Source organism: Thamnophis sirtalis, unplaced genomic scaffold, assembly GCF_051295495.1.
Source record: "Thamnophis sirtalis isolate CommonGarterSnake01/CBP01778 unplaced genomic scaffold, rThaSir2_p1.2 scaffold_10, whole genome shotgun sequence".
NCBI lineage: Eukaryota > Metazoa > Chordata > Lepidosauria > Squamata > Natricidae > Thamnophis > Thamnophis sirtalis.
In genome coordinates, this window is record NW_028261390.1 from 71,089,953 (window position 1) to 71,117,118 (window position 27,166).

The 27,166-nt window shown below is 45.5% G+C and overlaps 1 protein-coding gene across 3 annotated transcripts in view; it reads left to right on the top strand.

Moving 5' to 3' along the window:
• The window catches only part of HTT (huntingtin), a 94,555-nt gene that overhangs the window by 33,332 nt on the left and 34,057 nt on the right, over positions 1-27,166 (top strand). For all 3 annotated transcript variants that reach the window (XM_087724874.1, XM_087724875.1, XM_087724876.1), the window contains 18 exons: positions 1,594-1,720; positions 2,666-2,796; positions 4,485-4,595; positions 6,488-6,565; positions 8,401-8,624; positions 8,991-9,069; positions 11,310-11,471; positions 12,735-12,790; positions 13,933-14,081; positions 15,361-15,497; positions 17,332-17,448; positions 19,266-19,388; positions 20,412-20,650; positions 21,667-21,809; positions 22,690-22,900; positions 23,856-23,985; positions 26,040-26,219; positions 26,862-27,038. In XM_087724874.1, coding sequence (XP_087581000.1) covers positions 1,594-1,720; positions 2,666-2,796; positions 4,485-4,595; positions 6,488-6,565; positions 8,401-8,624; positions 8,991-9,069; positions 11,310-11,471; positions 12,735-12,790; positions 13,933-14,081; positions 15,361-15,497; positions 17,332-17,448; positions 19,266-19,388; positions 20,412-20,650; positions 21,667-21,809; positions 22,690-22,900; positions 23,856-23,985; positions 26,040-26,219; positions 26,862-27,038 — 2,574 coding nt within the window. The remainder of the gene's footprint in view (positions 1-1,593; positions 1,721-2,665; positions 2,797-4,484; positions 4,596-6,487; positions 6,566-8,400; positions 8,625-8,990; positions 9,070-11,309; positions 11,472-12,734; positions 12,791-13,932; positions 14,082-15,360; positions 15,498-17,331; positions 17,449-19,265; positions 19,389-20,411; positions 20,651-21,666; positions 21,810-22,689; positions 22,901-23,855; positions 23,986-26,039; positions 26,220-26,861; positions 27,039-27,166) is intronic.

Consider the following 27,166-nt stretch of genomic DNA (forward strand, 5'->3'; position numbering starts at 1 on the left):
TTGAACCTGGGCTATATTACATACTAGGCAGTAGTATGTAATATAGCCCAGGTTCAAATCCCAGTAAGGGTATGGCTAGCTGATGAGAGCTAAATAGCTTGAAATAGAACTATACTAGTCTCTATTTATTTATCAGCACAAATACAACCATATATATAAATATATATAGAACTATGTATAAAGGTGTGTAAATATAGAAGCGAAATATTATATACGTGTACAGGTATGATGACATAACAATGTTGATGTAATGACTGTAAGGTGTTGTAGAAGGGAGAAAATAATTTTAAAAAATCTGCTAGAATAGAATAATAGAATACAAATATGAATAGAATAGAATTATGAAACTTGGAACAATTGGTACAAATGGCTGCAAAACAAGAATAAAATTAATTAAGCCAAAAAACAATATATATAAATATATATATAGAACTGTGTATAAAGTTGTGTAAATATAGAAGCGAAATATTACATACGTGTACAGGTATGATGACATAACAATGTTGATGCAATGACTAAGGTGTTGTAGAAGGGAAAAAAATAATTTTAAAAAATCTGCTAGAATGGAATAATAGAATACAAATATGAATAGAATAGAATTAGAAATTAGTATAGAATAGAATGGAATGGAACAGAATTAGAAATTAGAATAGTTACAAAATTAGAATAATAGCGTAGAGTAGAATTAGAAGAATGGAATAGGAATAGGATAGAATTAGAAGAATAGAATAGGGATAGAATAGAATTATTTATTGGCCAAGTGCAAGGAATTTGTCTTTGGTGCAGATGCCCTCAGTGTTCATAAAACCTATAAGTGATCAATCACGATCACAGTCATCATAAAAATAACATTCCTCATAAATCATAAGACACAACACTTAGTGATAGAATGAACATAAATTGTACTAGGAAACTAAATAAAACAATATAAATCATAAAGATACAAGCAACAAGGTTACGGTCATGAGTTGAAAAGGAGATAGGTCATAGGAAAGATGAGAAGAATAATATTAATGCAGCCTTACTAAATAGTTTGACAGTTTTGTGGGAATTATTTGTTTAGCAGAGTGATGGCCCCGGGCGGGGGGGGGGGCTGTCCTTGTGTCTATAGGGCAGTGCCCTATAGCGTCGTTTTTGAGGGTGGAAGTTGAAACAATGCAGGAGTCCCCACTGACTTAAAGGCAAAATCAAACAGCCAGCAGAGTATCAGAATAACAGATTTGGAAGGGACCTCGGAGGTCTTCTAGTCCAACCCCTCTGTTCAAGCAGGAGCCCTATACCATTTCAGAGAGGTGGCTGCCCAGTCTCTTCTTAAAACCTCCAGTGATGGAGAAGGGAGGGGAGGGGTAGCAGAATTACAGAATAACTGAGGTGGAAGGGACCTTGGAGGTCTTCTAGTCCAACCCCCGGCTCAAGCAGGAGAACCAATTTCCATTTCAGACAGGAATTCAGCCCAATCTCCTCTTAAAATCCTCCAGGGATGAAGCACCCACAGCTTCTAAACTTTGCCCCACCCGAAAGGGATGGCTAATTGTCTTGAAGGCAGTGAGGAAGATGATTGGTTTTTAAAAAAAAAAAATTCTGCTTTTCCAGGCGACGTTACCGTCTCTCACCAACCCACCTTCGCTGAGTCCAATTCGGCGCAAAGGGAAAGAGAAAGAAGTTGCGGACCAAACCACCGTCGCCATAAGCCCCAAAAAGACGAGTGAAAACAGCCCAGGTTCGGAGACCAATGGGATAAAAATCTAATCTATTAAAAAAAAAAAATTGAATTGAAAGAAAAAATGGCTTCAGAAGAGCAAATAACCATAAAATTAAAAACTACTCTGAGTAGCGGGATGTGGTGGCTAAGACACTGAGCTTATCAATCAGAAAGGTTGGAAGTTCGGCGGTTCGAATCCCTAGCGCCGCGTAACGGAGTGAGCTCCCGTGACTTGTCCCAGCTTCTGCCAACCTAGCAGTTCGAAAGCACGTAAAACAATGCAAGTAGAAAAATAGGAACCACCTTTGATGGGAAGGGAACAGCGTTCCGTGCGCCTTCGGTGTTGAGTCATGCAGGCCACATGACCATGGAGACGTCTTCGGACAACGCTGGCTCTTCGGCTTTGAAACGGAGATGAGCACCGCCCCCTAGAGTCGGGAACGACTAGCACACATGTGCAAGGAGGGGAACCTTTCCCTTACTCTTTGAGAAGAGTCATTTGGCATTCTTCCCTGTTTTCTAAAACTAATAACAGGCGCTTGGCCTGAACTTCGCAAAAAAAACAGCCATAGGATGAGTTGTATTTGGACTTGTGATTCACTTAATGAATGGTGGCTCATTTAATGACTACTTACAAAGGCCGATGGAGGAGCCAGATTTGCTTAATCAGCTTTTACTGATTTAAGAATCAAAGTGATTCAGTTTAATAACTGTGGCAAGGAAGGTCGTAAAAATAGGGTAAACGTCTCGCTTTACAAACATCTCCCTTTAACGACATAAATATTGGGGCGCTGTTGTGGCCCTAACAGGGTCCTTGGTGCTCTTTGGTTGTTTTCTTGCAGACGTTTCATGGCCCAACTAAGTTACATCATCAGTGCTAGAAGGAGAACTACCTGTATGAAGAAACTCTCGAGGGTTTAATGTTATTAAATAATTTCTCTTCTCTCTGCTTTGATTCATAAGCTCCCAGGCCAACCGACACTTCAAGCTCCGCTCCCCCAAGTAAATCCTCCTCCACTCTGGGCAACTTCTATCATCTCCCGTCGTATCTCAAGCTCTACGACGTTCTGAAGGCCACCTACACCAACTACAAGGTATTTTGGGTATCAAACTACATTTCCTGAGCAATCTGTGCCAGGCGACAAATACCCCTTTTAATTGACTGTGAATTCTGCTCATTCCCATCCAGCAAAGTCTTTCAAGGGAGGATTTACGGTCACAGACCTTATCTGGCTTGGAGAGCTGCCAGGCCGATCTCTGCAGAACTTGGCAAGGAGTCTCAGAGAGTCACGAACCAATTAAGCGAATGAATTGTCTCCTGCACACTCCCCTTTTGCTCCTCTTTTATCTCCTCTGGGAGGGGCCATTCACCGTCCACCTGTGGCCTTACTCCCAAGTCGAGCCCTGTTCTTTAGCTGTTCCCTTCGTCTGGCAGCTCTGGGCATGCGCACACTGGGAACAGGCTCCAGCTGTTCCTCTGCCTCACTGATGTCTGACTCTGGAGGCAGCTGAGAACTGGCATAGGGCATTGCCTGGGTATTTATTTGTAGGGGGAAATTGTCCGGACCAAACATAATTTCTAATGTTGGATTTTTCCCCTTACCCGAGAGAGCCCCTTTGTGGAGTACTGTGAAGCCATTACACGTGGCAACGCCACTGTGCTGTACGGTAGAAGCCATTTTACGGCGATGTAAGACTGAGGTTCGAAAGCAGAAGGGGGAACCATATGGCTGGTGGACTTCAACTCCCAGAATTCCCGAGCCAGCATGTTTTCCCTCCATCCCCGGGCCATCATTCTGCTGAACGCCTCTTCCCACAGCACTTGTCTCAGGCCTACAGATATTTACCCATGTAGTAGTGCTGTACTGGTATTATCCTTCCCGTCTTTCTTACTTCCTTCTCCTTATGGTATCTCTGATTTATCACTTGTCATCGTATTTTAGGATTAATGATTGTAACTATGATATGTGACCTATCCCTTCGTTGTTTTCTGTGTACGCTGAGAGCTTCTGAACCAGAGGCAAATTCCTTGTATATTAGATCACACTTGACCAATAAGGAATTACTCTTTCTTTCTTTCTTTCTTTCTTTCTTTCTTTCTTTCTTTCTTTCTTTCTTTCTTTCTTTCTTTCTTTCTTTCTTTCCTTCTTTCCTTTCTTTCTTCCTTCCTTCCTTCCTTCTTTCCTTCTTCCTTCCTTCCTTTCCTTCCTTCTTTCTTCCTTCCTTCCTTCCTTTCTCTCTTTCCTTCCTTTCTTCTTTCTTTCTTCCTTCTTTCCTTCTTCCTTCCTTCTTTCCTTCTTCCTTCCTTTCCTTCCTTCCTTCTTCCTTCCTTCTTTCCTTTATTCTTTTCTTTCTTCCTTCTTTCCTTCCTTTCTTCTTTCTTCCTTCCATCCCTCCCTCTCTTCTTTCTTTCTTTCTTTCTTTCTTTCTTTCTTTCCTTCTTCCTTTCCTTCCTTCTTTCCTTCCTTCCTTCTTTCTTCCTTCTTTCCCTTATTCTTTTCTTCCTTTCTTCCTTCCTTCCTTCTTTCTTTCCTTTTTTCTTTCTTCCTTCCTTCCCTCCCTCCTTCTTTCTTTTTTTCTTTCTTTTCTTCTTCCTTTCCTTCCTTTTTTCCTTCCTTCCTTCCTTCTTTCTTCCTTCTTTCCTTTATTCTTTCCTTCCTTTCTTCCTACCTTCTTTCTTTCCTTTTTTCTTTCTTCCTTCCCTCCCTCCCTCTCTTCTTTCCTTCCTTCCTTCCTTCCTTCCTTCCTTCCTTCCTTCCTTCCTTCCTTCCTTCCTTTCTAGGTTACACTCGATCTCCAAAACGTCAATGAAAAGTTTGGGGGATTCCTGAGATCAGCTTTGGATGTTCTGTCTCAGATGTTAGAACTGGCAACTCTGCAAGACATCGGAAAGGTGGGTTCATGCCGGCTTAAAAATGTTTTTAAATGTCTCTTAAGCCAGAGCGATTAGAGGAACATCCGAAAGCATAGGTAAAAGGTAAAGGTTCCCCTCGCACATATGTGCTAGTCGTTCCCGACTCTAGGGGGCGGTGCTCATCTCCATTTCAAAGCCGAAGAGCCAGCGCTATCCTAAGACGTCTCCGTGGTCATGTGGCCGGCATGACTCAACGCCGAAGGCGCATGGAACGCTGTTCCCTTCCCACCAAAGGTGGTTCCTATTTTTCCACTTGCATTTTTATGTGTTTTCGAACTGCTAGGTTGGCAGAAGCTGGGACAAGTCACGGGAGCTCACTCCGTTATGCGGCACTAGGGATTCGAACCGCCGACCTTTCTGACCAACAAGCTCAGCATCTTAGCCACTGAGTCACCGCATATTAATGCATTAATTAATGCTAATTAATGTAGATATTACTAGTTTAGAGCTTTGAATTCAGCTCGCAGGGCTTTTGCAGCGGGGAAAATAGGAAGAAGGTGCGTTAACAACTATTTTCGCCACCTTGCATTATTTATTAAAAAACAATAAATGAAAAAACAACCAATGCTTATGGCATTTTGTGGCAGCAGCTTCTTTTTTTTTTTTTACTATAAAATGGCAGTAGTTTTAGAAATTGACGTGATAAATAAGTACATTGTAAGGTTTTGAAAGTGTCTTCTCAGTCAGCATTTCAAGCTTTTGACACCCCCACTCCCTCCAAAGAAAAGAAAAAGCTAATATAATCCTTGGATGTGTAAACATAGCATCAAAATCCTGTGAAGTATCAGTACCAATTTATAAATCTTTAGTAAAGCCACACCTGGAATGCGGCATCCAGTTTTGGTCACCACATTACAAAAAAAACATTGAGACTTTGGGGGAAAGTGCAGAGAAGAGCAACTGAGAAGATTTAAAGGCCTGGAGACTAAAACATAGGAAGAACGGTTGCAGGATTTGGGTCTGGCTAGTCTAGAGGAAAGAAGGACATGTGGGTGGGGGGGACACATGAGAGCAGCATTCCAGTATTTGAGGGGCTGTCACAAAGAAGAGGGGATCAACTTATTTTCCAAAGCACCAGAAGGGCAGGACAAGAAGTGATGGATGGAAACTAATCCAGGAGAGACCCAACCTGGAATTGAGGAGAAACTTCCTAACAGTGAGGACAGTTAACCAATGAAACAGAAGCTGCCTCCAGAAGTTGTGGGTTCTCCATCCCTGGAGGTTTCTAAGAAGAGGCTGGGCTGCCACTTGTCGGAAATGGTGTAGCGTCTCCTGCTTGAGCAGGGGGCTGGACTAGAAGACCTCCAAGGTCCCTTCCACCTCTATTCTGATTGATAAGAATTAGAGCTCAGCATTAGGACGAAGTGTGTCGTGAGCCCCCCAAACGCACAATCTCAAAACCTCTGCATTCCCAGAAGGCTCCCTGTGACCTTCCATGCAGTGTCCGAGCTCCGCAGGGATCCTGAATCTCTGGATGAAAGAGGCTTCATGGTGGATTAAGGATCTGGGCTCGTTCCGACCATTGGACATGCCTAGGGGTGTCCTCCTTGGAGGAACTCCCATGTTTCATCATTCGCTTTATACTGTGGCATGTTCAGGGCTGCCGTGGCCTAGAGGTGGAGCTCTCACCTCACAATTCAGAGGCTGCGAGTTTGATCCTGGGTGGAGGAAGTTTATCTCCCTCTCTGGGTACACTGAGAATATACATCTGCAGTACAAAACTCCGCTTTGGCGACAGGAAGGGCGTCGGGCCAGTAAAACACTTTCCGTTGCCCAGACTCCACCCCGCAAGAGATGCTGGGATCGCTTAAATGAAGATGATGTTCGGTGATGTCTGGGCAATGCCTAACTCCCTCTTTCTGTTTTTTTAGTACGTGGAAGAAATTCTGTGTTACCTGAAATCCTGTTTCAACAAAGAACCAGTCATGGCAACTGTGTGTGTTCAGCAGGTGAGACTGTTTAAAACGTGTGTGTGTGCATCTTTCTCAGGGAAGAGTTCTCCCTTGAGTCAGCTGCCGGGCAGGATCCATCTAAATGGATTACTTTAATCCCTCCCGGTGTAGAATTGAGCCCAAATTTGACCCAACTGCCTGGTAGAGGCCTCAGTTCAAAATTGGGTCTGTTTAGGACAAACAGCATGCAGAAGGGGGGAGAGAGAAAGAGGGGGGGGGAGAAAGAGAGAGAGATATAAAGAGGATGAGGGAGAGAGAAAGAGAGGGAGAGAAAGAAGGAGGGAGAGATAGAAAGAAGGAGAGATGGAGAGAAAGAAAGAGAAAGAGAGAAAGGAGAGAGGGAAAGAGGAAAAGGGAGAGAGAAAGAGAGAGGGAAAGGAGGAGGGAGAAAGAAGGGGGAGAAAGAGAGAGTTATAAAGAGGGAGAGAGAAAGGAAGAGATAGAAGGAGGGAGAGATAGAAAGAAGGAGAGAGGGAGAGAAAGAAAGAGAAAGAGAGGGAAAGAGGAAAAGGGAGAGAGAAAGAGAGCGAGGGAGAGAGAAAGGGAGAGAGAGTGAGAAAGAGGGACAGAAAGCGAGGGAGAGAAATAAAGAGGGGGGGAGAGAGAATACATTGGAATGGGACAACTCACTGTGGGACAATTCAACAATTCCCTTCAATTATTTAAAACAATTTTTAAAATATTTTAATTTTTGTCACGTTTCATTTTGTCCCTTCTTTGGCACCCTTTCTTTAATGATCCTATTCCATTATATAGGGTAACTCTTGTGGGGCGAGTTGGACATGGCTAGTTGGTCATAATTGGGTTGGAGCTCAGCAGCACTACAGATCAAATGTAGCCTACAGACAGAGGTTACGCACTGACTGATCTATGAATTTCATCTCAATAAAGCATCAGCAGATAGCAGAGAGAGAGAGAGATGATAGATATAGAGATATAGATAGATTAGGTAGATAGGTAGGTACAGACAGATGAGAGAGAAAGAAAGAGGAAGAGAGAGAGAGAGAAAGATCATTGGATAGATAGATAGATAGATAGATAGATAGATAGATAGATAGATAGATGATAGATAGATAGATAGATAGATAGATAGATAGATAGATAGATAGATAGACAGACAGACAGACAGACAGACATAGATATATATATATAGAGAGAGAGATAGATAGATAGCTATAGAGATAGATAGAGAGAGATAGAGATAGAGATAGAGAGATAGAGAGATAGATATAGAGATAGATATATAGAGAGAGATATATAGAGAGAGAGAGATAGATAGATAGATATAGATAGATAGATATAGATAGATAGATAGATAGATAGATAGATAGAGATAGATATAGATAGATAGATAGATATAGATAGATAGATAGATAGATAGATAGATAGATAGATAGATAGATATAGAGATAGATAGATATAGATATATAGATAGATATATAGATAGATATAGATAGATATAGAGATAGATAGATAGATAGATAGATAGATATAGATAGATAGATATAGATAGATATAGATAGATAGATATAGAGATAGATAGATAGATAGATAGAGATAGATATATAGATAGATATAGAGATAGATAGATAGATATAGATCGATACATACATACATACATACCCCCAAGCTCAGAGAGCACCAAGGACCCTGCAGTCCTCCTCCTTCCTCCTCCTCTATGACTCTCTTTCTCCTCCTCTTCCTCCTCCCTCCTCCCCCCTCCTCCATGCCTTCTCCGCCTCCATTCTTCCTTCTCCTCCCTCTCTTTCCTTCCCTTCTCGTTCGGACACGGCTGTGATTTTCACCTCGCTGCTTCTTCCCGCCTTCCCCAGTTGCTCAAGACCTTGTTTGGCACCAACCTGGCCTCGCAGTTTGACAGCTGGTCCTCCACCTCCTGCCGAGCCCAGGGCAAATGCCAGCGCTTGGGCTCCTCCAACTTACGGCCGGGCCTTTACCACTGCTGCTTCATGGCTCCGTACACCCAGTTCACCCAGGCCCTGGCCGACGCAAGTTTGAGGAATATGATGCAGGCCGAGCAGGAACGGGACACCTCGGGGTGAGAGCTTCATTTTCTCCTTCTAAACCGGGCCCCACTTCGCCATCGTGTCTAGATAACGAATTGAAATACAGGTGGTCCTCGACTTACGACGGTTCACTTAGTGACTGTCCAAAGCTACAGCGGGGAGAACATTTTTCACTCTTAACAAATTTTCCGGCGTCCCCTGCAGTGATGGGATTGAAAATTCGGCAGCCGGTTCCTATTTACAACGGGAGCTGGCGTTCCCACGTCCCGCGTTCCCCCCCCCCCCCTTTTGTGGCTTTCATACAAGCAATGTCAGCCCAGTTCCCCCTAAAATGCCTTTATTGTTGTGTGAATCACGGGCGCTAATCCTCACCCTGTATTAATATTTGCTTTCCACAGCTGGTTTGACATACTGCAAAAGGTTTCTGCGCAGCTGAAAACTAGCACCGCGAACATGGCCAAGCACCGTGCCGACAAGGTAGAGATACATTTCATTTCATTTCATTTCTTGGATTTCTATGCCGCCCAATCCCGGAGGACTCCGGGCGGCTTACAAAAATGGGAAAAAAAAATTAAAAGGAATTATTATTACAAAAGCACATGTCATTTCCTGTATTATTATTATTATTATACAATTGTATCGCAGCGGCCAGTTGTTTCGCCGGATTTGGCATTGGTTACTAGTCGGGCCCCACCCAGGGGCCTAGGACGTTGTAACGTATTTTCGTAATATGCGTGCAGATCCAAGCAGTGCGGCTTTTTGCATTTGACCGATGGTGATTTTGTCAATTTTTAACTGTTTTAAATGTAATTCCAGTGCTTTTGGAATAGCACCCAGGGTGCCAATTACCACTGGAATTACCACTGCTGGTTTGTGCCATAGTCGTTGGATTTCGATTTTTAAGTCCTGGTATTTTGCAATTTTTTCATGTTCCTTCTCGGCGACCCTGCTATCACCTGGTATTGCGATGTCTATGATTGTGACCTTATTTTTCTCAACCAGTGTGATGTCTGGTGTGTTATGCGCCAGTATTTTGTCCGTTTGTATGCGGAAATCCCACAAGATCTTGACCGTCTGATTTTCGGTGACTTTTTCAGGCTGATGTTCCCACCAGTTTGTTGCTGTTTTAATATTATAATTTTTGCACAAATTCCAATGGATCATTTGTGCTACTCAATTGTGTTGTTGTTGTTGTTGTTGTTGTTGTTATTATTATTTAAAGATAACTGTAAACAGAAATACATCGAATATTTATCTGGGGCAGGGTATTTTTCTTTAACTGTAGACAATTTTAAGACTTGTTGCGAGGATGGGCTGCTGGGGGATCGCAGGGAGAACCTCTAGCTAAGATTCTATGCAGTTCGGAGAATCCTCAAATCCCACTCCTGGTTGGCCCCGCCCACCCTGCCCTTCCCCTCCCCTCCCAGGAGTCCCCACGCGGCGTGTTTTGGATGCAGGGCGCACGCAGAGGCTTGGGGAAAGCGGAAAACGGAAAACGGGCCTACCGGAAGTTCGGAGAGTTTGGAAACAGGCCCATTTCCAGCCTCCAGAGCCTGGGGGAGGCCGTTTTCACCCTCCCGGAGGCTCGAGAGAGGCCTCCGGAGCCCGGGGAGGGCAAAAACGCTCTCCCCTCCCGCCGTGGTGCAGGAGGCTGACTAGGTCACGCCCACCATGGCCACCACGCCCACCCAGCAACGGGGCAGAGAACCCCTTGCTAAAACTTTTGAAGCCCACCCTTGTAATTGTGGACTTCAACTCCCAGAATTCCCCAGCCAGCTATGCTGGTTTAAAACTGGCTGGGGAATTCCGGGGGTTGAAACCCACGAATCTTAAAAGATGCCAGGTTTGGAGACCACACACCACACACACACACACCTCACCACTCAATATTCTCCGTGCAACTGAGAGTCGAATTCCTGTATGCCCCCTGGGCATCCCCCCCACTTGCCACCTCAACAGGATTTCCTGCCATCTAAGCAACCTAGAACTAAGGAGAAATTTCCTGACCGTTAGAACAATTAACCAGTGGAACAACTTGCCACCAGAAGTTGTGAATGCTCCAACACTGGAAGTTTTTAAGAAGAGATTGGACAACCTTGTGTCTGAAATAGCATAGGGTTTCCTGCCTGAGCAGGGGGGTTGGACTAGAAGACCTCCAAAGGTCCCTTCCAACTCTTCCTAGTCCTTATCTCTTCCCACTTATGACGATAACCATGTTGCTTGTATCTTTAAATTTGATATTGTTTTTATTTGTTTCCTAATATGATTTGATAGCTTATTAGTAACCTATGACTGTCACTGTGTTGTATCTTATGATTCTTGATGAATGCATTCTATTTTATTTTTCTTTATGTAAACTGAGAACATCTGCACCAAAGACAAATTCCCTGGGTGTCCAATCATGCTTGGCCAAAAAAAGAATTTTATTCTATTCTATTATATCTGTTAATATCTGCCAACCGGAATCCCTTGCTAAACTTATAACACCTAGCTGATAATCCTTGTTTTCTGGACTACATGGGTAGGAGATCGAATGGGGAAAGGTGCCACTTTAAAAGATAAGGGGGAACCTGCAGAACTTCCCATGAATCTGTTGGATCTTGCCCTTACAGTGTGGCGGGATCCTTTGGGGGCTTCGAAACGGGGCTGCGAAGACGGGAGGCCAATCCGTCGCCCGGAGTCCCGCTGAACTTGCCACCCTTCTCTTTCTCCCTTAGAATATCATCCACAATCACATCCGTCTATTTGAACCGCTTGTCATCAAGGCGCTAAAGCAGTACACCACCACGACCTCCGTACAGCTGCAGAGACAAGTCCTGGATCTTCTCGCGCAGCTCGTCCAGCTGCGGGTCAACTATTGTCTCCTGGACTCCGACCAAGTGAGTATTCGGGACTCTGTTGCTGCGGAACAAGAACGCGATCGGTGTTCTTCTGCAGCCGGTCCACTTTGCGCTTCGGATCACGACCTGTTGTGGGAGTGGAAGAAGGAGTGGCAAAATCAGAAGGCGGCGTCAAAAGAGGAAGCAGCCTAGAATTGCTACATAGCCACAAGTGGCATACGCCCGTTTTTCACACTGGGTAGTTCACACTTTGTAGTTTTTCACGCCATTGCAGCGTCCCCGTAGTTACGTGATGGAAATTTGGACGCTTGGCAACTACCTCGTGTTTATGGCGGCTGCAATCTCTTAGGGGTCACGTGATCCCTTTCTCTTCCCCCTTACCCTCGCTCTCACCTATCTACCTACATATTTAAAGCTTTAATAACGGACTTGATTTGAAACAATATAGCAATGAATTATGGAGGTGCCACAAAAATTCAAACTGGCTTACTCACTTAACAACTGCAAAAAAAGACGTAAAGACTAACCCAATAGGTCGGTCAAATCACAGCTGCCAAGTTTCTGTTCCATTCCATTCTATTCTAAACTTTATTCTATTCTATTTTCATTCCATTCTCTTTTTATATTTATTCTATTCTATTCTAAATTCTTGTTATGTTATGTTCTATTTTCTTTTCTATTCTAAATGCTATTCTATTCTATTTTCATTCCATTCTCTTATATTTTATATTTATTCTATTCTATTCTAAATTCTTGTTATGTTATGTTCTATTTTCTATTCTATTCTAAATGCTATTCTATTCTATTTTCATTCCATTCTTATATTTTATATTTATTCTATTCTATTCTAAATTCTTGTTATGTTATGTACTATTTTCTTTTCTATTCTAAACTTTATTCTATTCTATTCTAAACTTTATTCTATTCTATTCTAAACTTTTTCTATTCTAAATTCTTATTCTATTTTAAATTCTTATTCTGTTCTATTTTCCATTCTATTTTCTATTCTATTCTCCCTCTTTCCCAGCGGAAGGAAATTTCTGCAAGACAGAAATATTTTTCTCTTCGAGATCTCAAGCCTAAGAGGGTTTGCCCTCCATCCTTGTCCAAACAAGACCAGATGGCAGGAAATACATTTTGACAATAGAAGTCTTGTTCGTTCCTTTCGTGCTTTGTTTCCTATGAGTTGTTTATTTTTATCACTGTCTGTTTTATGCCGTTTATAATGGAGATAATGTAAGAATGTACCCACCGATGTTTGCAGAAATTAATCCCGGAGTTTCTTTTTTTTTTTCCTTCCAGGTATTTATTGGATTTGTGCTAAAGCAGTTTGAATACATTGAAGTCGGCCAATTCAGGTACAATTTCCAACTTAAGACATGTTTCCTTATGTATTTATGCGAAATGGAGGCTCAGCACCAATGAGAAATTCTGAGCCTTGTTTCTGAGGAGCCGAGGTGGCGCAGTGGTTAGAGTGCAGCACTGGAGGCTACTTCAGCTGACTGCAGTTCTGCAGTTCAGCGGTTCAAATCTCACCGGCTCAGGGTTGACTCAGCCTTCCATCCTTCCGAGGTGGGTAAAATGAGGACCCGGATTGTTGTTGGGGGCAATATGCTGACTCTGTAAACCGCTTAGAGAGGGCTGGAAGCCCTATGAAGCGGTATATAAGTCTAACTGCTATTGCTATTGCTATTCTCCTCCTCCTTCATTGAGAAGAACTAGCAATACCGTTTCACAGTGCTTGGCAGCCCTCTCTAAGCAGTTTACAGAGTCAGCCTCTGGCCCCCAACAATCTGGGTCTTCAATTTACCCACCCTGGAAAAGATGGAAGGCTGAGCCGACCTTGAGCCGGTCAGGATCGAACTGCTGGCAATGGGCAGAGTTAGCCTGCAATAGTTCAGTCTAACCACTGGGAAGGAAGGAAGGACGGACGGACTAGCAATAGCACTTAGACTTATATACCACTTTACAGCCCTCTCTAAGTGGTTTACAGCGTCAGCCTCTTGCCCCCAACAATGTGGGTCCTCATTTTACCAACCTCGGAAGGACGGAAGGCTGAGTCAACCTTTGAGCCAGTTAGGATCGAACTGCTGGCAATGGGCAGTGTTAACCTGAAATACTGCGTTCTAATTACTGGGAAGGAAGGAAGGAAGGAAGGACGGAAGGACGGAAGGACGGACTAGCAATAGCACTTAGACTTATATACCGCTTCACAGTGCTTTCCAGCCCTCTCTAAGCGGTTTTCAGAGTCAGCCTCTGCCCCCCAACAATCTCGGTCCTCATTTTATCCACCTCAGAAGAACGGAAGACTGAGTCAACCTTGAGCTGGTCAGGATCGAACTGCTGGCAGGGGGCAGAGTTAGTCTACAATGGTGCATTCCAAACACTGTGCCCCCCAGGGCTCTTTGAACAACTCATACTCCCGTTCTAATGTTGAGGAGGAAGTCCAACATGTCTTTTTTTTCTTCTTTTTTTTTCCATTTTGTTTCCCCCCCACCAGGGAATCAGAAGCCATTATTCCTAGCGTCTTTTTCTTCCTGGTGTTATTGTCTTATGAGCGCTACCACTCCAAGCAGATAATTGGAATTCCTAAAATTATCCAGCTGTGTGACGGGATCATGGCTAGCGGAAGGAAAGCAGTGACACATGGTAATGGGAAATCAGAAGTCATAGAATTGAACTCACCCTAAGAGTTGTTTAACATGGCAGGCACTTAAAATTTAATGTATTGTCCTGCTGCAACTTTGCTGGATCTTTATTGCTCTTTCTCTCTCTCTCTCTCTCTCTCCTCTCTCTCTCTCTCTCTCTCCCTCTCTCTCCCTCCCTCTCCCTCCCTCTCTCTCTCTGTATCTCTCTTTGTATCTCTTTCTGTCTGTCTCTCTTTGTCTCTCTCTGTCTATCTATATCTTTCTTTGTATCTTTTTCTCTGTCTCTCTCTCTCTGTCTGCCTCTATCTGTATCTCTTTCTCTGTCTGTCTTTCTCTTTCTCTGCCTCTTTCCATGTCTGTCTTTCTCTCTGTCTATGTCTGTCTGTCTGTCTCTCTCCCTCTCTCCTCTCTCTCTCACACACATACTTTCAACTATACCCCCAATTCTTTGCGTAAAAATGTATTTCTAAAGAACTACATGCCATAAAACTGACTTTCCGGAGCCTTTTATGAGGTTGACAGACAAATAACTCTGAAAAAAAAGAGAGCAAAAGCTAAGAAAACAATGAAAGCCATGTAAATATTGGAGGTTGAAATTTGTGTCATTCTAAATTGAATATGTCAATTAATAACATTTGAAGACGTCAAAATGTCATTTGTTGAGACCCTGATTTCTACGGGAGGGGCAATTGTTATTCAACATGATTCTTTAGCTTAATGTCTTCACATCTGCTACTATAATGTGAGTTTGGGCCAGTTTGGCTAAGGCGGGACTAGAACTCCCAGTCTCCTGGTTTCTAGCCTCAATCAAATCCCATGCTTTGAGTTGAGGGCTCTCCCAGCCTGTCTGGGGAGGATTGTGACCTAGGCTTCCCCACCAGCACGAAGCCGAGTCCTACTCCAAATAAACCCCTTTTATTTAATTGACAGTGAATTCCTCTCCAGCAAAGTCTTCCCTCTCCCACAGACTTTCAAGAGAGTTCATAATTACCCACCTTTATCGGGCTTGGAAAGTGGCCAGGCCGATATCTTTCAGATGCAAGAATGCAGGAATGAACTAATGGTCTCCTGCAAACTCCACTCCCCTTTCGCTCCTCTTTTATTCCCTCTGGGAGGGGCCATTCACCGTCCACCTGTGGCCTTTCTCCCAAGTCAACCTTTGTTCCTTAATAGGATAGAAAGTATAGCAGGCCAAAGACCCCAAAAAACAGGTGGCGGCAGGCCTGACATTGGGGGTATCTGGTGTCTTTGATGCTAACGCCTCCTCCGTGTTTCTTTAGCCATCCCGGCTCTGCAGCCCATCGTCCACGACCTCTTCATCTTAAGAGGAGCGAACAAAGCCGATGCCGGCAAAGAATTAGAAACCCAGAAAGAAGTCGTGGTCTCAATGTTGTTGCGGCTGATCCAGTATCACCAGGTAAACCCCTCGTAAGTCGAGGACTGTCTGTACCAGGGAGGGGGAAAGAGGGGTATTAAGATGCAAGATGGTGAAGCAAGGAGGGAAGGAAGGAGGGAAGGAAGGAGAGAAGGAGAGAAGAAAGAAGGGAAGGAAGGAGGGAATGTAGGAGAGAAGGAAGGGGTGAAGGAAGGAGGAAAGGAAGGGGGAAAGGAAGGAGAGAAGGAGAAAAGAAAGGGAAGGAAGGAAGGAGGGAAGGAGAGAAGGAGGGAAGGGGAAGGAGGGAGGGAAGGAAGGGGAGTAGGAGAGAAGAAATGAGGGAAGGAAAGAGGGAGGGAGGGAAGAAGAAGTAGGACCGTTGTAAGATAAGATGGATCTATGGGATGTTAAGAAAGCAATCTTCAAGTATATTGTCAACAGTAGGAAAAATTGTTATAAATACATATTATTAATAATAGGTATGAGATCATATAATTGTGAATGTATATATGAAATTGATAAAATAAAATAAAATTTAAAAAAAATAAGATGCAAGATGGGGACTGCCTCGGAGCGAGAAATAATAAATAAGATACTGACGTGCGCAGAGATGGACAGACTGACTCCAGAGCTCAAGGACAAGGGTGAGACGGAATATCACGAAATCTGGGACAAATGGTACCGATGGTTAGAAAGGAAGGGAAACAGAAAAAAAGAAAACAGATAAGGTTGAAGGTTGAAGGTTTATTGCATTTATATGCCGCCCTATTCCCGGAGGGACTCAGGGTGGCTAACAAACCCAGAAGGTGGGGGGTAGTACAAACAAGGTAACACAACAAACAAGATACAGAGAAAAATTTAAAAACAATCAACAGTCACACAATTCCGGGGGGGGGGGGGGGGAAGGGAACTCGTCAACCCCAGTCCTGCCGGTACAGCCAGGTTTTAACGGCTTTACGGAAAGCCTGGAGGGAGGTGAGGGTCCGAATCTCCGTGGGGAGTTTGTTCCAGAAGGCCGGAGCAGCCACAGAGAATTGGAAAATAGGGTATCAAGAATGTGTGATAAGCAGGAATTGGATATGTATTTGTATGGTTAGTAATTCTATTAAAAAAAAAAGATCAACGGACAGGTAATCTGACTAACTACATACACCTGTGTAATGGGTATAAAATGTACCGTATTTTTCGGAGTATGAGACACACCTTTTCCCCCTCAAACAAGAGGCTGAAAATCCTGGGTGCGTCTTATACACTGAATACAGCATTTTTTTGCCTCCCAAAACCCCACCCCCTTCACCAAAAGGGCATGCATAGCCTTTAGGAGGCTTATAGAGTGGTCCTGGGGGCTGGGGAGGGCAGAAATGAGCCAAAAACGGCACGTTTTTTGCCCCCTCCCAGCCCCCAGGAGCACTCTATAAGCCTCCTAAAGGCTATGCATGCCCTGTTTTTTTTTTTAAACTAAAAAAAAGGCCTGTTTTTTGCTCGTTTTTGGCCCCACCCCCAGGTCCCAGAAGCACTCTACAAGCCTCCTAAAGGCTATTCCCACTCTTTAAATAAATTAAGAAACGGGCCTGTTTTTGCGAAAAACGGTCCGTTTTTGGGAGGTTTGCAGAGTGCAAAAACTTTTTTTTTTAAATTTGCCTCTTCAAAACCATGTTGCGTCTTATACTCTGAAAAATACGGTAAATTGTTGTAAGTTCTAATCACTACATGGAAACGTTTATGCCAGAAATGTCGCACTATGTCCAATGTTTTTAATGTTTTAACTAATAGAAAACTTTATTTAAAAAAAAACAAAAAGATACAAGATGGAAAATGGGAAAATCCCTTCGCTTGGGTGAAACCAGCCTGTCCTTGGCTTCCCCTTTGTTGGCAGGTGCTGGAGATGTTCATCCTCGTGCTGCAACAGTGTCACCGAGAGAACGAGGAGAAGTGGAAGAGGCTCTCGCGACAGGTAGCCGACATCATCCTGCCAATGCTGGCCAAACAACAGGTGAGGACATATCTACGGTCACAAACAGCCATCAGCGAAGACCTTTCCCTGTTTCTGTTCGGAGGAAAACTCTTTTTCCGTTCTACAGGCGCCTGATGGATTATTGCCCCCCCCCCCCCAGTCTCCTGCACCTGACCAGGCAGCGTGGGGCGAAGCTGCCGTGGCACTTCCTAGCAGGGAAGGAGACCCTTCAGTTTTGGGGTTTCCTCCTGCCACATGCTTCACACTGTACCCAGACGAACCAATTTTTCTAATCCTAACAGCCCCAAACGCATAATTACCTGTTCTGACCCCCCTCGTCCCATACCAAAGCACTCCAAGCCAAAGATACTTTACCGAATTTATTCACAGACAGACAGGTCCTTGGCAGCAAACTGGCACAGATAAGCCCTGGCAGCAATCCAGCCTGCCAAGCTCACAATACTGTTCATCAAACATTAGTTAATGCATTGACTTCTGCAAGAAGGGCGTGTCACAAGCAGTCTTTTTTATAGTCTGGAGAGGAGCCTAATGACCACCAGCTGAGTGCAATTACCTCCTGTAACTGCGCAACTGTTCCTGACGCTTAGTAGCTCTTCAGTGCCGGGCATCCAGGAACAACTCACTGCTGGCTTCTGGGTCACTCTCCCTTGTCTCCTCCCCACTGGTCCAAGGCTCAGGCGCCTCCTGGTGGCCAACCAGCCTCTCTGCGCCCTGCTCGGAATCGGAACCCTGTCCAGGGTCCCCCACATCCTGCAGAGCCGACTCATAAGGCCCCTCGCTGTCGGAGTCTGGTGGCAGCTCCAACGGCTCCTGCTGGGCCACAACAATTACCGTACCTTTTGGAGTATAAGACGCACTTCTCCCTCTAAAAATGGGTGAAAACAATGGTGCGTCTTTTTTTTTTTGAAACAAAAGTTTTTTTATTACATATTGTAACTTCTTTTGTTGTCCGAGTTTTCTCCCTTTACATCTTCTGTTATACGTAGTTCATTTTACATCATATTTTCATTTCACATTTCAGTCATCCTATTTTCTTTCCATATTTTCCACTTTAATTTTTAATTTCTTCACTTAACAACTTCCCTTCCAAAGTTGCGGGCCCTCCGTCCCTGCAGGCTTTTGCAAAAAGACTGGAGGGCCACTTGTCTGAAACAGTATAGGATCTCCTGCTTGAGCAGGGGGTCAGACTAGATGACCTCCGAGGTCCCTCCCCACTCAGGTATTCTACAGGGTAGTCGTCAACGTACGGCCATCATTGAGTCCAATAAGTGTGATGTTTGTTAATGGAGTTTTGCCCCGTTTTACAAATTTTCTCGCCACATTTGTTAAGTGAATCACTGCCGTTGTTAAATTAGTCACCCGGTTGTTAAATGAATCTGGATCCCTCATGGACTTTGGTCGTCAGAAGGTCACAAAAGGGTATCATGTGGCACACACACACACACACACACACACACACACACACACACACACACACACACACTCCGGAGGCACTGGGACAGTCATAAATATGAATCGGTTGCCGAGTGTTAGAATTTTGATCGTGCGACCCTGGGGAGGCTGCAGCGGTCGTAAGTGTGCAAAACGGTCGCTAAGTGAAGTGATGCAAATCAAGGCCTCCCTGTATGTTTTAGGAAGGTCGTCAAACGGGGGAAGTTAAAAAATGTTTCACTTAACGGCGTACATCTTGGGCTCGTCTGTGATCGTAACTCGGGGACCGCCCGTACGGCGAAACAATTCCTTTTTTCTACCTCTCCTTCGTTCCGCGGTTGTTGATTGCAGCCGTTGTTGATCCTGTTCTGTTTGTTGCTGCTTCGTTTCCACCCCTCCCCCAGATGCAGATAGATTCCCACGAAGCCCTGGGGATCCTGAACACGCTCTTTGAGATCCTGGCGCCTTCCGCCCTGCGCCCGGTGGACATGCTGCTGCGGAGCATGTTCGTGACGCCCACTACCATGGTAAGGAGCATGGGCATCTGGCCAAGAGGCCGCTGAGTGAGAGGGAAGGAGGTGTTGCTACCCTTGGTCCAGGCTCAGGATGTTCTCAATTGCCCTCTTTCCTTTCCTGGGGTTCCGGATTTGGGTCCCTTCCCCACAGCCCTGGGAGTTTAGCAATAGCAGTTAGACATATATACCGCTTCATAGGGCTTTCAGCCCTCTCTAAGCGGTTTACAGAGCCAGCATATCGCCCCCAACAACAATCCGGGTCCTCATTTCACCCACCTCGGAAGGATGGAAGGCTGAGTCAACCTTGAGCCGGTGAGATTAGAACCGCTGAATTGCTGAACTAGCAGTCAGCTGAAGTAGCCTGCAGTGCTGCATTTAACCACTGCGCCACCTCGGCTTTGCAAGGGTGTTGTGAGGAGGACAGGAAGCGGCAGGGAGGAGCAGCCAGCCTGGCACCTTCGGCTCCTGCCGAAAAGCGTCTTATCAATCCAATCAGCCGAAAGCTGGCCATGGGCTTAGCGGCAAAGGCTGTGCTCTGGAGGGCACCTGGGCCGCGAGCCCCCTTTGCTTCGCAGGCAGGCAGTGGGGAAGACAATGGTTGTATGTTTGTGTTGTCACTCACCCAAGTGCAGAGAAACTGTGTTCCTTTTGGCAAATGAACAAGTGGGAAGGGAAGAGAAGGGGAGGGTAGAAAGGGAAGAGGAAGGAACATAAGGGGAGAGGAGGGGTAGGAAAAGGGAGAGTAGGAAGAGAAGAGGAGGGGAGGGTAGAAAGGGAAGGGGGAAGGAAGAGGAGGGAGGGAAGGGGAAGGAGAGGGAAAAGGGAAGGAGAGAGTAGAAAGGGAAAGAAAGAGAAGCAGAAGGAAGAGAATGGAAGAGAGGAAGGCGAAGGGAAGGAGATGGGAGGGGTGGGTAGAAAGGGAGAGGAAAAGGAAAGAAAGGGGAAGGGAGAGGGAGGGGAGGGAGGAAGGAAGGGCTAATTTAAATAAGGAATATTTTGTGCGCTTCATCCCCTCTCTCTCTCCCTTTTCAATAGGCTTCCGTGAGCACCGTTCAGTTGTGGGTCTCTGGCATTCTGGCGATTCTGCGGGTCTTGATCTCCCAGTCCACCGAAGACATCGTCCTCTCTCGCATTCAGGAACTCTCCTTCTCCCCCTACCTGATCTCGTGCGAAACCATTCAACGGCTGCGAAACGGGGAAAACAAAGCCCCTCCCGCTCAGGAAATCGCCACGGATGAGCAAGATCGGTTTCTGCCCGAAGAGACGTTTTCCAGGTATCGGTTGTTAATAAAATAAAGATGCTGCTATTATTATTATTATTTTTTTAAACCATTAAAAAACAGAGATAAAAGGAAATTGAGGAAAATATATACCAGTAGCGCTCGACCTACGACCACTGGCGAGGCCGAAATTCCTGTGGCTAAGCGAGACGTTTTTAAAGTCAATTTTGCCCCGTTTTACGACTTTTCTTGCCACCGTTGTTAAGGGAATATTTGCCGTTGTTCAGTCACACGGTCGTTAAGTGAATCCGGTTTCCGCGTTTTACTTTGCTCGTCAGAAGGTCGCAAAAGGGGATCGCCCGACTTCCCCCAGGACACTGCGACCGTTGTCAACACGAGTCCGTTGCCATGCGTCCGAATTTGGATCACCTGATCATGGGAAAGGCATGCAAAGGCACTAAACAGGGATGGGATTGAAAAATTTCAGCAACTGGTTCCTGGGCGGGCGTGGCCTACTCGGCCTCCTGCACCATGGCTGAGGGGACGATGACGTTTTCGCCCTCCAGAGGCTTTTCTCGAACCTTCATGAGGGCGAAAACAGCCTCCCCAGTTTCCGGAGGCCCGAAATAGGCCCGTTTCCAGATTTCTGGGAGGCCCTTCCTCCACACGGGCCCTACCCTTACCTGGCAGGATTAATGGGCTGTGTAGAGACTCCTGGGAGGGGCAGGGCCAGCCAGTCCTTCCAAATACCAGATACAAAAATAACATCCAGTTTGCCCAAACCTGTCCGAACCGGCTGAATCTCACCGCTGGCCCTCAGTGTGAGAAACGGCCCTCAGTCCCTTGTTTTCCCCAGTGCTTCGTCACTTCGAACAGTCACTAAGCGAACCTTTGTAAGCCGAGGACTAGCCCTGCGGTTACATCAATTCTTCTTGGCCTTGAAGAATTGGTTTGGCTGCCTGTTGCATATCAAGTTTTTCTTTTCTCCTTTTTTCTGCAAAGTTTTAATCTTGCTTTTTTTCCCCCTGGGCTTCGTACCCGGCCTCTCTAAATCTCTCATTTCCCTCTAGATTCCTAATCCAGTTGGTGGGGATCCTCCTGGAAGATATCGCCAGCAAGCAATTGAACGTGGAGATGAGCGAACAGCAGCACACCTTCTACTGCCAGGAACTGGGCACCCTTCTCATGTGCTTAATTCATACCTTCAAATCAGGTACGACTCCTCTTCTTGCCCCTTCTGTTGTGGCCTGCCAGCGGCCAGCACAGGCTGGCCAGATTCGGACAGTGAGGAGGGTTGGGGAGGAACCTGGGCCAGTCCTGGAGCCTGGGGAAGGCTGTGACCAAAATTCGGACCCCCACTTATATTTGTGACGGCTGCAGTGTGCTTTGGAGGTCACGCGATCCCATTTTGCGACCTCCTGACAAGCCACGTCCACAGGGAAGCCGGATCCACTTAATAACCGTGTCGCTAACTGAACATTAGCAGTGATTCACTTAACAACTGTGGCAAGAAAGGTGGCGAAACGAAGCAAAACTCCCTTAACAGCTGTCTCTGCAAGCAAGAGAAATTTGGGACTCGATTTTTGCGGTTGTAATTTGAGGACTGCCTGTATGTAATATTTCAGTGGAAACCCCGAGCTATCAATTGGGACTTATTGATAACTAGCCGATAATCCTGACGTTGCTCAGGTATTTATTTATAGGGGGAAATTGACCAAATATAATTTCTAATGTTGGATTTTCCCCCTTACCAGAGGGAGCCCCCTTGTGGAGTACTGTGAAGCCGTTACCATTGCAGCTCCACTGCACTGTACAGTAGAATCAATTTTACGGCCGTACAGTAGAAGCCATTTTAAGGCACAACAGGCTGTATTTTAACGGAACACACACCCAGAAGGGTGTTAGGGGTATCTTACCCCCACAGTATTTGTTTCCAGAGTGTAAGTCATCTGTGTACCAAGTTTGGTTGAAATTTCTCGAGGTGTTCCAGAGTTATGCTAGAACATACATACATACGCACACACAGAGACAGCCATTTATATATATATAAATGATGATGATGATGAGGTTTTTCCATTGTTTCGGTGTTCCAGGGATGTTCAGAAGAATCACCGCTGCGGCTACCAAGCTTTTTACCGAGAGTGGACCGCACGGTCTTCATTTCTACACTCTCGAAAGATTAAACGATCTCGTCAAGTCCATGATAGCCACCCACCCCTCCCTGGTCCTCCTCTGGTGTCAAATCTTGCTGCTGGTTAACTACACCAATTCCACCTGGTGGTCCGAAGTTCATCAGACCCCCAAGTAAGTCTGTTTTTTAAGCTCATCAGGTCTTTCTCTTTTTGGGCACACTGAGAATATATCTGCCGAACAAAACTCCGCAATGGCGACAGGGAAGAGCATCCGGCCAGTAAACACTTTGATAGCTCCCATTCAGTTGCCCAGACTCCACCCCGCAAGGGATTATGGGATCATTAAAAGAAGATGATGATGATTGCCGGGGCGGATATATGTATGTATATTTTAATTCAATTTATTTAATTAAAATCCCATGCCGCCCATCTTCATTGATACAGTGGCTCTTGTTAGTTGTAAAGTGAATCTGGCTTCCCCATTGACTTTGCTTGTCAGACGGTCGCAAAAAGGGATCACGTGACCTTGAGACACTTCGACTGTCAGGGTTCCAAACAGCATCCAAAATTATATCAGAGTCCGAGGCAAAGGATTCCTCAAAGTTCCAATTGATGAAGAGAGCCATGTTGGCACATCCGGGAAACTCTGAATCTGAAGGCTTCCCGGCTTTCCCCACCTAGTTGAAAGTTCAAGATCTTTCCCCCACACCCACAAGTCCATCCCATGGTCCAATCTTCCACCGCCATGCTGCCAGTTCCACCCATCCAATTCCGGTCAGGTGGAAACGTGCAGAGACAAAGGATGACCTTGGCTTTCTAGAAAGGAATGTTGTTATGGCTACATAGCATCTAACTCCGTATTTTCCCACCATAGAAAAATGCCTAGTAGAATAATAGAAAGTGTGGCAGGCCTGAGCTCCAAAGAGAACAGTTTGCTTGCAAGCCTGACAGCGACTATATATCCATTCGGAGCATTGGAAGAATCTGATGGCCAGCCAATCATTAATCCTGGGAGATTCTTCTACCTGCTTCTTCTCTATTTCTTCCTGGCAACTTGACTCCTGGATTTTGTAGTGTTGTTTTTTGTTTTTTTTAAAAATAAGAAATCCACTTTCCTTCTCTTCCAGGCGGCAGAAGTTGCTCAGCTCCCAACCCAGCGGGGATCCCCACGAAGAAGAAGATGGGGGCTCCAAGCTCAGCATCTGTAATCGTGAGATCGTCCGGAAAGGATCCCTCATCCTTTTTTGTGACTACGTGGTAAGATCTGAGGATCGCAGACGAGGCGAGGCAATGCAATGCAAAACAGCAGAGTCGGAAAGGGGCCTCGGAGGTCTTCTAGCCCAACCCCTTGCTGGGCTAGAAGACCTCCGAGTCTTCAGACAAAGGACTGACTGTCCAATCTTTCTTTTTTTTCCCTTTATTGAATTACAAATTACAATTGCAAATAAAGCAAAGCCAAAGAAAAATCATTGGCAAATCTTAACATATTTAACCAGCTAATAACTATAACAGTAATATATTTATAGCAATTATAATAATACAACCAACGGGGGGAAAAAGAAAAGAAAATGAGCTTTAACTAAATTTCTACTTATATTAGCCTATTTACAATTTTTCTGGATTATGCCCATAATTCTATAGCATCTTACCTCCAATAGACCGATTAGATCCCACAGATTAGGCCTCCTCCGAATCCCATCCGCCGGCCAATGCCGACTGGCGACTACCCGGAGGAGAGCCTTCTCTGTGGCTGCTCCGACCCTCTGGAACGAACTCCCCGTGGAGATTCGAACCCTCACCACCCTCCAGGCCTTCCGCAAAGCCCTTAAAACCTGGCTGTTCCGACAGGCCTGGGGCTAAAGAGCTGTTGCCCCCCTCCTCGAATGGTATGGCTGTTGTGTGCTTTTAAATTGTGTATTGTTATGTTCGTCTTTTTTTTATCCCTGTCTGTATCCCCTTCCCCGACTTGAATTGTGAGCCGCCCTGAGTCCCCTTCGGGGAAAAGGGCGGCATATAAATGTAATAAATCCAATCCAATCCAATCTTTATTTTCCATACTAACAGCTGTTGACATCCATCAACTTCCCTCTCATTTCTACCTCTTGTCTCTTATCCATTCGTAAAATTTATTCCGTGTCCTTATAATATTTCGAGTCTTCTTTATCTTTAATTTTTAAGGTTAATCTATCCATTTCAGCACAGTTCCCAGATTTTCCTAATTATATCGTCATCTGATGGGGTGTTCCCATTTCCCCAATATCTAGCATATATGATTCTTGCTGCCGTCAATATATGTAACATTAAATATATGATTGCTTTGTCATAACTTTCTGACAGTGTACCTAAAAGGCGTGTTTCTGGTTTAAACTCAATATGTTGCTCAGTTATCATTTCTAACCAATTGTGTATTTTTACCCAGTAATTCCTCGCTTTCTTACACGTCCAGGAGCTTTTTCAGCTCTTACTGGATAGTGGGAAAAGTTGAGTTGAGTTGTTGAGTTGTCTATAGAGATTCTCAGTCACCCAGGTCATATTTATTATATAGGTTTTTTTTTTTAAAATTTGCTGTGAATTCTGCTCATTCACATCCAGCAAAGTCTTTCAAGGGAGGATTTACAGTCACAGACCTTATCTGGCTTGGAGAGCTGCCAGGATGATATATGCAAATGTGGGCAAGGAGTCTCGGAGAGTCAGGAACCAATTAAGCGAACTAATTGTCTCCTGCAAACTCCACTCCCCTTTCGCTCCTCTTTTATTTCCCTTTGGAGGGGCCATTCACCGTCCACCTGTGGCCTTATTCCCAAGTCGACCCCTATTCTTTAGCTGTTCCCTTAGTCTGGCCACTGCACATGCACACACTGGGAACAGGCTCCAGCTGTTCTTCTGCCTCACTGATGTCCGACTCTGAAAACAGCTGATAACTGTCAGATGGCCCTGGCCCCCTCTCTGCCTCCAACCCAGAGACCTCCTCAGAGCCTTCCCCAGCCTCCAGGACTGGCCCATCTTCCTCCCCAACCTCCTCACTGTCCGAATCTGCTGCCAGCTCTGCTGTCGGGCCACAACAGTTTGTCTAATAAGAATAATTGTGGCTTTAGGTCTATTTGTTTGTTATCATCTCCTCTAACCATCCTTTTATCTTTAACCAATATTTTGTTCGCCGATGGACAGGTCCACGAGATATGGTTGCTTCTCTCCTTGATCAGCTTCTATCCGTTGCTTCTTGTTCCTGCCTTCTTCGGGTGCTTTGGAGGACACCATGATGTCCCGTTGGCCCTTCCGCTCTAGTGAATCCGTTCCATTTCTTCCCACAGTGCCAAAACCTTCACGACTCCGAGCACTTAACCTGGCTGACCGTCAATCACGTCCAAGAACTCATCAGCTTGTCTCACGAGCCTCCGGTGCAGGATTTCATCAGCGCCATTCACAGAAACTCGGCGGCGAGCGGACTTTTCATCCAGGCGATTCAGTCACGATGCGAGAACTTCGCCTCCGTAAGTTCTTTTGCTTTGGTTTCCCCAGATTTCTTTTCTCTGAGTGTTTCCTCCTCCCCAAGACACCTCAGATTTTCCGCGTTAAAAAAAATACAGATGTTTTTATCTTGAAAGGTAACGACGTCCTTCAAATATTGAGGCTACCCAAGCAGTGTGGGACACGGTGGCTCAGTGGCTAAGACGCTGAAGTTGTTGATCAGAAAGATCGGCAGACTCCGCTAGGGATTCAAACCTGTGGTGGGTTCCGGATCCTGTCGCAACCAGTATGCTGCGGTGGGGCCGGGCATCCACCACAGGCACACGCGCTGTGCATGCATGCACACCCACCGCTCTGCGACATTCCAACTGCTTGGCAGAGCACCGCACAGGCGCCGTACGGTGCGCGCGTGTGCAAATGGCCCGCTAGCTTAAAAAGAGCCCAACGGAAACACCGTTCTGTTCCCAGCTGCCACCGGTACGCCCATACCGGAGTGTACCTCCCGGAACCTACCACTGATTCGAACTGCCGAGCGTTCTGATCGACAAGCTCAGCTTATTTTTCGAAAGGAACCAGTTAGGTTGAGGAGATGCTTTTATACTTTGATGAGCCTGGAAAACAAAACAAAAAAAGACTCTTAACAGAGGTTTTTCTCCCCGGTGCAGCCGACGGCTGTGAAGAAGACCCTGCAGTGTTTGGAGGGGATCCATCTGAGCCAGTCGGGGGCCGTGCTGGTGTTGTATGTGGACAAGCTTCTCTCCACTCCCTTCCGTGTGCTGGCTCACATGGTGGACACCTTGGCCTGCCGTCGTGTCGAAATGCTTTTAGCAGCGTCTGTGCAGGTAAACTGTGGCGTCATCCGGGCGAGTGGTGGGCCCTGAGGAGGCTTTGGGCCGTCAGTCCTTATCTCTCAGCCTAACCCACCTCAGGTGACCGGGGGAGACGGGATTTGTACTCGTCCGATGGCGAG